We start from the raw sequence: 10029 nt of genomic DNA on the forward strand, positions 1-10029 counted from the left end.
ATCACTACACTGTATATATAGATTTATTGTATTTTTTATGCTGTATTGTTTTATTGTCTCTCTCTTTGCTTTATTTAGTATATTTACTGTATTTTTTCCTTTTTCTTATTTGTGTAATCTTGCTGCTGTAACATGTGAATTTCCCCTGCTGGAAATATTTAATCTCAAGAAATTTTCTTGAAGGAGAAAAGTGAAGTAAAAAGGGTCAACATCATAACTTTTAATGTTTTTTTTTTTTTAATAATATATAATTACAAACACAATGTCCAGTGAGACCTTGACTATTATAAAACTACATGCTGAGTTAATCCAGGTGGCATTAGTGCATATTTAATACAATTAGGTGATTTTATTGCTCGCCACCAAAGACAAAGGAGCAATACTGTTTGTGTTCACTTGTCTGTAGCTTTAGAAAAATAAGTCATGAACCAGCAGACAGATTTTAATGAATCTTTCAGGAAATAATCAGTGGATTTACATCTATAACTGATGAATTTATGGAATCATCTCCGTTCAAGTTGGCTGCTACAGCTCGTCCCCCTTGGAAAACAAAAATGTCCATAACTCTGTGAATTTTACAGATATTGAGCTAAATTTTAACGTGTTAGGAGCTGAAAGTCATCCCCAACACACGCTCTGTGTCTGACATCTTGTAATATTACAGGAGATTGTACCTGAAGTCTTTTTCAAGGTTTGACCAAAGCAGCTTCAACTCCATCGTTTTTCAACACAAAATCATTTTAGTTTAAAATTCTGGCAAGAAAAGATGGTGGGCTAAATGCATTTTTTCAAGGATTGCTAGGCTTTTTTTTTGTTTGTCCAGACTTAACCTTTCTATTGTATATTTAAGCATATCATGTCATGGGCCACCACCTCAAAATGCTGCAGAGCTCCGCCAGAGTCACAACACAAACTCTGCCACAATCTAACCCCTGTCAGCAGAGATGAATCGATAACCGGAGGAGATTTCTTTCTTTGTTTTCAGTAAAGTAAAGTTATTTATTACAGATAGAAACAGCTGTCACTATTTTATGTAGCAGAATCTATGTAAGAGAACTCTTTGTGATCATAAATCAATAACCTTTAGACAAAAAAAGAGAAACCGTGTCTGATCATCACAGGAGGGAGAAAACTCCCATAATTAACAGTTTCATGCAGCACGGCTGACCACGCCCTGAGCTGCTGATGTTAACGTGGATGCTTCCTCAACCCTCAAATGAACCCCACCCCCACTTCTCCTTCCTTTGGAGCAGCGTGGCCGCAGTGTTACACAACTCAGTGCTGTGTCTGTCCCGCCCTTTATCACAGACCTGCTTAATGTCAGCTCGGACCGCAGGAGCTGCAAGAAGTCAGGTAGAAGTTCCAAATGACAGTTTTTAATTACAATCAAATGTTCAAGTAATATTACATGCATGCATTTTAGTCAATAAAGTTTGAATTTAAAGGGAATATCTCAAAATGCTCCAGCTCTTGAACTCTAAACTGAAATAAAAAACAGGTTTAGTTGGATTTTCTGCTGAAAGCGTCCTTGAAATAAAAGCAGATGCTGAGCTGACCCGAGGTCTGCCGTGTCAGCAGAACACAAACATGTCTGACAGCAGGTTCAGGGTGTTTACAGAGGCAGGGAGGTCTCTTATTCTGAAATCCAGCCTCAGCAGAAAGCAAAGTGAGCCCTGTTAATACCCGAGAGGAATTTTCCTTTGTCATCCCTCCTGCATCTCTTTTCTGCTACAAGTCAAATACGTAAGCGTTTTTCAAACTTTATGAACACCTTTGCAGGACCTAAATGTGGGAATTACAAATTATCAAGTGTAAAATCCTTCTGTTATGAAGAAAATATATTTAAAAAATGTAATTTAACGAGCTGCAGTCGCTTAAAGGTGGAAAAGATCGATGACTTTTAAAACAGGAGTAAGAAATACTCCAGAGTTACTCTGAATAATATGTGCCTCTGGGTGTTTTGGTAAATCTGTAGATAAACAAAACACAATTTACAGTAACCTGAACGTCCTTGGATCAGTTCTGCTGCATGGCCCCCACCCCCTCACACTCCCCGAGCCTCCTAATCATTCATTTACATTCATGCAAATTGATGCTCCTAATAATCTTTGCACAGATATGTGCAAAGATTATGCAGAAATGTTGTTGCTCACACTGAAACATTTTTTTACATTTACAACTTTTAATGACTCTTTTAAGTATCTGTTTAAATATCTTTTTTAAGATGATAAAACAGATATTTTACATACGAGGGGCTCATATGACTGCACTTTAGAATTGTAATTCAAATATAAAAACCTTTATTTACCATTTTAAAAAATCAGATTTACTGTAGTGTTGCATTTCCTAGAAAAAGCATTTGATTTAAAAAAAAATCTCTGAAAACCATTGTTGGGACTCTGAGGTGTGAGTTGAGAATAAGTGTGAGCAAAGTGCCACCATCTGGTGTGAAAAGGTACACAACTGTATGGAATATTAAATAATAAAAACATCTACACAAACATGTTATTAAAGCCTGGATAGGATCTAATTTATTTGAATTATGTCAATAAAAGTTTAAACTGCAGATCAACTTCAAATAATTAGTAAATAGACATATAGGTAAAAAATTCAGTTAAATAAAATGAGCTGTCTCAGGATGTTTTCTCATGGAAGCATCTGAAACTCGGTTCCTTCTTCTCTAAAATAAGTGCTTAATGCTTTTCTTTGTCAACAATTTATATTAGTTGTTTAGTCTCTTCAGAGTTGTGAACAGCTGCTTGGACTAAACAAATCATAATCATCTCTAAAAATAACCATCGTGACCAGTTAGAATTAGCACAAGAAAACAAACAAAAAAAGAACAAGTATACTGAAGTAAATCTCAAAGATAAGGACAATTTCAATGTTTTTCTAAAGTGAAACCTTTTGTAAATAAAGTTAAATATTTTAAAGCGTATAAAAGTTACAAAACACAACTGACATAGCACCCATTTCCTGAATGAGCTGAATGTTTTGATATACTACAGTATGAATGGCTAGAATAGCACAAAATATGCATTCTCAATAGAACAAAGATAGTCTAAATTTAGATTATCTTTCTTTTTTAATCATGTAAAAATAAACAGTGGTGGACTGAATAACCTTTGAACCAAGTTACCTGCAGAACTGAATTCTTGATTCTGGATACTGAAGTGATGTTTAAAGACAAGATGCTAAACTAAACTAGGTAAAAAGTAGAAAAAAATATTTTTCATAGATAGATAGATAGATAGATAGATAGATAGATAGATAGATAGATAGATAGATAGATAGATAGATAGATAGATAGATAGATAGATAGATAGATAGAACTAAGAAGGCGGGACTTGATTTGTCTCTTTAAGACGCCTGGCAGTAAGAACCAATCAGGAGGCTCGATCTTGCGCAGTCGAGGTTTTCAATTTTTCAATCTCGCACATGCGCATTTCATTTCTAAAATGGCGGCCGTGCAGGGTGGTCTGGTCGACGCGAAAGACGAAATAGACATTAAAACGGAACCGACGGCCGATGGCTTCGGAAACAACAACGCGAGCGACAGCAGGGTGCTCTCCACGCCGCCCGGCTCGAGCGCCGCGGCCGGGAACAACAAGCCCGCGGCGGGAACCCCCGAGGAACAGCAGACGCTGCTGGCAGTCCTGCAGTTCCTCAAAAAGAACAAACTGTCGGAGTCCGCCGAAATTTTGCGTCGCGAGGCGGGGTTACCGGAGGATGCTCTGGATCCGAAAGGGACGGACGGCACCGGGGCAGGACCGGGAGCCGCGGCGGGGAGCGCGGACACAGACGCCGGGGATGCGAGCTCTCTGCTCAGCCGGGTGACCGTGTCTTCCTCCGCCGGAGCTCAGGCGCCAACCAAGGGTAGTTCAATCTAGCTTCATTCTACTGTGATCTCACCTGTTGGTTCATTTGGTGTTTTTTTTGTGATACTTATAATAAAATCATAGCACAACTTTCATTTTAGTTCACTATCCTATAAAAGTTAGTGACATTTATCTGGTGTTGGCTTCCAAGCCTCATGGTTTCATGACATGATGCAGGTGTTCCTGCAGCTTTCAGACTTGTGCAACAATAAAGAGCCACATCTTTAAAAAGTGCTGTGTTTCAGCAGCAGCCGGGGAGGATCAGCCAGATGTCAGCGTGGTTCTGTCAGCCTACAGCCAGCAGGGAGATCCAGCTCTGTATGAAGTTTACTACAGCGGCCTGAAGAGGTTCATTGAATCGGTTTTGGACTGCCACAGAGCAGAGCTGTCTCAGGTTTTCTACCCACTGTTTGTCCACATGTACCTGGAACTGGTGTACAACAATCATGAAAGTGAGGCCAAGGCCTTCTTTGAAAAGTGAGTTGCGAATATAAATCACATCTGGCGCAACTTCTTTCATAACTTCACCTCGCCTGTGTTTGTTTTGTTTGTTTTTAGGTTCAGTGGGGACCAGGAGTGCTACTACGAGGAGGACCTGCGTATTTTATCCAGCCTGACAAAGAAGGAGCACATGAGAGGCAACGAGACGCTGCTGGACTTCCGCACCAGCAAGTTTGTCCTACGCATCTCCCGTGACTCCTACCAGCTGCTGAAGAGACACCTGCAGGAGCGGCAGAACAATCAGATCTGGAATATCATCCAGGAGCACCTCTACATAGACATCTTCGATGGGATGCCGCGCAGCAAGAGTCAGATCGATGCGATGTCAGGCAGCCTGGCAGGAGAGGCCAGGCGGGAAGCCAATAAGGCAAAGGTGGGGGAAAGTGTTCCTTGTTTCCAGAAAATCTGAAGTCTCTGTTGATCAATACCAAGTTCTGATTTTACTTTTTTTTTAAAAACTCGGTTTAGGTTTACTATGGCCTGCTGAAGGAGCCAGAAATCGAGCTGCCTCTCGATGATGAGGATGAGGAGGCAGAGAACGAGGAGGGTAAACCCAAGAAGAAAAAGCCCAAAAAAGACAGCATTGGCAACAAAAGCAAGAAGCAGGATCCAAATGCTCCTGCACAGACGAGGTGGGTGTTCTTCACACAGTAGGGTCCTGTTCTCAGTCTGTGCTTCTTCGATGTTCCTGATCCTAACTGTCCACTCATTCACTCTACAGTGCACTAATGTGAGTCAGCCATTTTCTACTGCTGTTCAGAACTTTAACTGTAATTTTCCACTATATTGTGCCCTGGAAGCTGGTCATGCGGTTCAGTGAAAGTAGTGTGCAGAAATAATACACTACACTGGTGAAAATAGACCATGATGCATTGCGGCCTGAGCCCACGCAGCAGGCTGACTGAGGCTGACATACTGCAGCTCGTTATTGTGAATTTCATCGAACTTGGTGAAAAGGCCTTGAATTATCGAGACGTCTCTAACGTAAAGTGGCGCGTCTTCTACTCTGTCCGAGCTGCGGGACTGAGAGATGATCAGAAAATTAAAACATTAAAGTTGCAGCCAGTGGTTGTGTAAAAAGATACAACAAAAAAAGTGAACTGTATACCAGTGTCATTGAGGCAGATTGTGTTAATTACATTTTATGAGACAAATCCAGGGATGTGATGTTGTCCCTTCAGACTCAGGTATTCCAACGTCTCTTGCTAACTTATATTTATGCGACATCTGACTGAATACTTGGCACATCTAGTGTTTGACATGTAAAAACACCACACTGTCCCCATTCCCTATTTAGTCTACTATATAGTAACCACAACATAGTGAATGAGTGAACATTTTGAACACAACCATAAACTTTAGTCTCGTGAATGAGGACAACCTAAACCAGTGGTGTCCAATCCTGATCCTGGAGGACCACCATCCTGCATGTTTTAGATGTTTCTCTGCTTTGAAGTACCTGATTTAAACGACTGAGTGATTAACGGGCTTCTGCAGAACTTAAAGTTGTGCTAAAGAGCAGAGAAACATCTAAAACCTGCAGGATATTTTCCCTCCAGGACCAGGATTGGACACCGCCGACCTAAAGGATTGTCCAAACAATCTGATTCACTCTCTTCACAATCTCACTTCCTTTTGAAACCTTTTCCTTAACCTCCTTGAATGATAATAAAGCATTTATTCGTTGTTTAGAATACCTCTGCCAGAGCTCAAAGACTCTGACAAGTTGGACAAGATCATGTACTTGAAGGAGGCCACCAAGAAGATCCGTTTGGGTTCAGATAACCTCCCTTCCATCTGCTTCTACACTTTTCTCAACGCGTACCAGGTAAGCGATCACGTTGACTGGATCCTTGTTTGTCGCCGTTGGCAGAAACCGTTCTGTAGTGACGTAAGCCATAATGGATGTTATTGTGACTCGACCTGTGCAGGGTCTGACTGCAGTGGACTTCACAGACGATTCCAGCCTGATTGCAGGCGGCTTTGCCGACTCCACGGTCAGGGTGTGGAGCGTCACGCCGAAAAAGCTCCGCAAGGTCAAGACTGCTGCAGGTGCGCTCCGTGACAGAACCACGACATCTTCAGTCACAGTTTAAAAAATGGATGATAAAAATCGTTCCACTCTTGTATTTGTCTCTTCCTATCTCTTTTAAGACTTGAACCTGATTGACAAGGAGTCAGACGATGTTCTGGAGAGGATTATGGATGAGAAAACAGCCAGTGAGTCGAAGGTTCTTTATGGACACAGCGGGCCGGTGTACGGCATCAGCTTCAGCCCAGACAGGTACAGCTGAGCCTCAGTTCTGTATTCTCATATTCAGACCTCCCTCTGAATAAAACAGAACCTTGAATGCAGCATCATATTAGAAATAGGAAGTAAATGAATTAAGAAGCATTAAAGATGTTAGTCAAATTGCATAAACATGTATACACTTGTTGCACACTTACAGTACGTCTTATCAGAGTTTTAGATGCTTTTTGAAATATAAACAGAAGTTGCTAAATGCTTATTTGACACAAAATAGGATGGTTGTGAATACAAATAAAGCACTTTTTTGAGAGTAATCCAAGTAATTCTCTGGTTTGAGGCATGTAATAGAGGCAGATTGTTGCAGAATACCCAAATTGGAATATATGACACTGCAGGCATGAGTCATTATTTTAATTATTTTAAAAACTCTTGTAAGCAACACAGTTGGATATTTGTTAGATTTTAGGAGACCGTAACACTTTAATATAAAAATATTGATCCTTTGCCATAAAAAATAAAGAAAACATTGTTCAAATGTGATTTATTTATTTATATTAAAATAGAAACACAGTTGACTGTTTTTATCTTTCAGAAATTACCTTTTGTCAAGTTCTGAGGATGCTACCATCAGGCTGTGGAGTCTCCAAACGTTTACCTGTCTGGTGGGCTACAAAGGCCACAATTACCCCGTATGGGACACACAGTTTTCACCTCACGGGTACTATTTTATCTCAGGGGGACACGACCGGGTTGCCCGGTAAGAAACTCCAGAACTTGTGGAACTTTTCCTGCCTTCCTCGACAAGATAAGAAAACACAACAGTTGCGCCCGTATTTTTTTTAAATTTTACTCAGATGTCGTGTTTTGTTTGTCCTCCGACAGCCTTTGGGCGACAGATCATTACCAGCCGCTGCGGATATTTGCTGGTCACCTGGCTGACGTCACTTGTACTCGTTTCCACCCAAACTCAAATTATGTCGTCACGGGATCGTCTGACCGCACCATCCGCCTCTGGGACGTCCTCACTGGAAACTGTGTCCGCATCTTCACGGGTCATAAGGTCAGGGTTCAATAATAACAATTAAATCCTTTTACAGGATAAATAGAGTAACTTGAGTCATATTTGGGGGCAGTTTACAGGTAGTGGGTTATCATAGAACTCTAATTTGACTATTGTGCGTTTTTCCCTCTCTATATGGTGTATTAAAAAAATGATTACATGAGTTTGCTGTTGTTTTAGATTCTAAACTAATCCTGCAAAGACCCTAACTGATGTTGTCTGTCTTTAAATCTTTCAGGGTCCGATTCACGCTCTGGCTTTCTCTCCCAATGGGAAGTTCTTGGCCTCTGGAGCCACCGATGGAAGAGTTCTTCTGTGGGACATCGGTCATGGACTGATGGTTAGCGAGCTGAAGGGTCACACAGATACCGTCTATTCCCTCAGATTTAGCAGGGATGGAGAGATTCTCGCCTCCGGTGGGTGATCAGCATCTTTCTTTGTACTTTTCTTACACTGCAGTCCGGATTAAAGCAGCAAAGGCTAGCATAGCGTGACCACGTTTTGATTGTTTTCCAGGTTCTATGGACAACACGGTTCGCCTGTGGGATGCCATGAAAGCGTTTGACGATTTAGAGACTGATGACTTCACAGCAGCTACAGGACACATCCATCTACAAGATAACTCCCAGGAGCTTTTGCTTGGCACCTACATGTCTAAATCGACGCCGGTCGTACACCTTCACTTCACACGGAGGAACCTGCTTCTGGCTGCTGGAGCCTACAATCCATAAAATATTAATGAACTATGAGGGGAAAATGGTTGGAGCTTGAGATGGCCGGCTACATTATCAGTTCATCATCAACTAATCAGGTTTTCAGCTCAAGCTCATCTGTAGTGTTTGGATTATTTTTATAAATCAATTTATACATTGATAACATCTCTGTAATATAGTCTTTTATACTGATGCACAATGTAAATAAATCAAAGTGTTTTCTGTGTTCGGAGCATACATTTTCTTTATTGTTAACATGGGGAAACCAAACAGTTAAGATTTTAATATAAACATGTCCAGCTGCTCTCTCCACTCCCAGCTGATGGAAACATCGGTCGGAAAGAAATCTGTCAGCAGACAAAAGAATCATTAAGTTAAACAGATGGCTTGTGGTATTTAACTCATAGCGTGGAAAGACTGAAATGTACTTACGGGGTGTACTTTGTAGCTACTTTTCTGTGACAGCAGGTTGTTTCTTGGGCTTCAGTTTGAAGAAAAGAAAGATGGCCGCAAGGCTGGCGTATGTGGCCAAAACATACTACAAAAATAACACAACATCAAAATCTCTCAAAGTTCAGATTTTATACCATTTCTCAGCAATGCAGTTACATAACGACTCACATTTCTCCTTCCTGTGATTGTGTACGAATTGAAGTATTTGGCCATTCCAGTGAACTGGTGCTGAGATCCAGCGTCGTGTCCTGCCATGGTGGCTAAATTAATTGTCCTGCCACAAAAAAAAGATGGGGAATGAGTGGATATTGGAGCACACATGCAAATTAACTTTGAAACAAGGCAATACAAAACGGTTAAATTACAAATGATTACAAATTGCACAAATAACAGCAATTACTATAATGTAGGATTTATTTTTACACACTACAAGACAACTATCCTTGGTTCACTTGAGTGTTTCCATGTGCAAAAAATAAATAAATATCAACTACTGAGAGACACCAAGTACTCATTTTAAATAATAGGTCAGTTTCACCACTGACTTTAGTCACTGAAAAATTTAATGGTCTCCAAAATACTGTAACACAAACTTTTCAAACATACAGGAAATTATGCAGTCAACTTTAGTCCTGAACAACAGAGATGTTCTGTACTTTAATAAAGACTACCAAGTAAAGTGAGTACATAATGCATTATATTTAATCACATATGGCACATGCTGCAATTCCAGATTTGATTAGTAAGAAATAATCAGTAAAAATATATGGACAAAACCAAATTCTGTATTAAAGTTAAACCTTAAGTAACAGTATGCTAGCACACTCATTGCTGTAAGTCAGCGTTAGCTTGCTGGGTTAGCCAATAAGCTACACAGATTTTACAGGGCTACTAACAAAATAAGATGCCATATCCTATGCAATATAAAGACAGTATGGTTCTTCTTACACCTTCGGCACTAAATATCAAATAACTAATGTATTTCTAAGCGTGTCATGACTTACCTTTAACGTACGACCCCCGGAACAAACAGAATGAGACAGTTGCCCTTCAATAGAGGCCGCGACGCTAAAGTTGATAGGAAATCCCGCCCACTTGAGCAAACTAAACCTAGATTCCCATTGGCTTAAAACGACGTCACTCAAATATTTGACCAGAACTAATCGCTGAATG

The 10029-nt window shown here is 40.4% G+C and overlaps 2 protein-coding genes across 3 annotated transcripts; one reads left to right on the forward strand and one right to left on the reverse strand.

The window, feature by feature from the left end:
- The first annotated feature begins 3442 nt into the window (after nt 1–3442).
- On the forward strand, nt 3443–8629 carry taf5 (TAF5 RNA polymerase II, TATA box binding protein (TBP)-associated factor). 2 transcript variants are annotated; one of them, XM_025006055.2, is made up of 11 exons: nt 3443–3876; nt 4124–4355; nt 4437–4752; nt 4848–5011; nt 6072–6207; nt 6311–6431; nt 6534–6663; nt 7223–7387; nt 7513–7690; nt 7929–8106; nt 8207–8629. In XM_025006055.2, the coding sequence occupies exons 1-11, from the start codon at nt 3459–3461 to the stop codon at nt 8419–8421; spliced, it is 2253 nt and encodes a 750-aa protein (XP_024861823.1). In that variant the 5' UTR covers nt 3443–3458; the 3' UTR covers nt 8422–8629. The 2 variants fall into 2 exon arrangements, with proteins under 2 accessions (XP_024861823.1, XP_017272350.1); XM_017416861.3 differs by having other exon boundaries at nt 4127–4355.
- Nucleotides 8630–9994, reverse strand: atp5md (ATP synthase membrane subunit DAPIT). Its single transcript, XM_017416862.3, has 4 exons — nt 9861–9994; nt 9025–9130; nt 8836–8941; nt 8630–8750 (listed from the first exon to the last, which is right to left on the reverse strand). The coding sequence occupies exons 2-3, from the start codon at nt 9109–9111 to the stop codon at nt 8852–8854; spliced, it is 177 nt and encodes a 58-aa protein (XP_017272351.1). The 5' UTR covers nt 9112–9130; nt 9861–9994; the 3' UTR covers nt 8630–8750; nt 8836–8851.
- Nucleotides 9995–10029: the final 35 nt, after the last annotated feature.

Source organism: Kryptolebias marmoratus, linkage group LG3 (assembly GCF_001649575.2).
Source record: "Kryptolebias marmoratus isolate JLee-2015 linkage group LG3, ASM164957v2, whole genome shotgun sequence".
Classification (NCBI taxonomy): domain Eukaryota; kingdom Metazoa; phylum Chordata; class Actinopteri; order Cyprinodontiformes; family Rivulidae; genus Kryptolebias; species Kryptolebias marmoratus.

Coding starts and splice junctions, on each gene's coding strand:
- taf5 (XM_025006055.2), top strand. CDS start 3,459: ATGGCGGCCGTGCAGGGTGGTCTGGTCGACGCGAAAGACGAAATAGAC. Junction 3,877..4,123: donor AGCTCAGGCGCCAACCAAGG/GTAGTTCAATCT, acceptor GCTGTGTTTCAG/CAGCAGCCGGGGAGGATCAG. Junction 6,664..7,222: donor ATCAGCTTCAGCCCAGACAG/GTACAGCTGAGC, acceptor TTTATCTTTCAG/AAATTACCTTTTGTCAAGTT.
- atp5md (XM_017416862.3), bottom strand. CDS start 9,111: ATGGCAGGACACGACGCTGGATCTCAGCACCAGTTCACTGGAATGGCC. Junction 8,942..9,024: donor CAATCACAGGAAGGAGAAAT/GTGAGTCGTTAT, acceptor TTATTTTTGTAG/TATGTTTTGGCCACATACGC.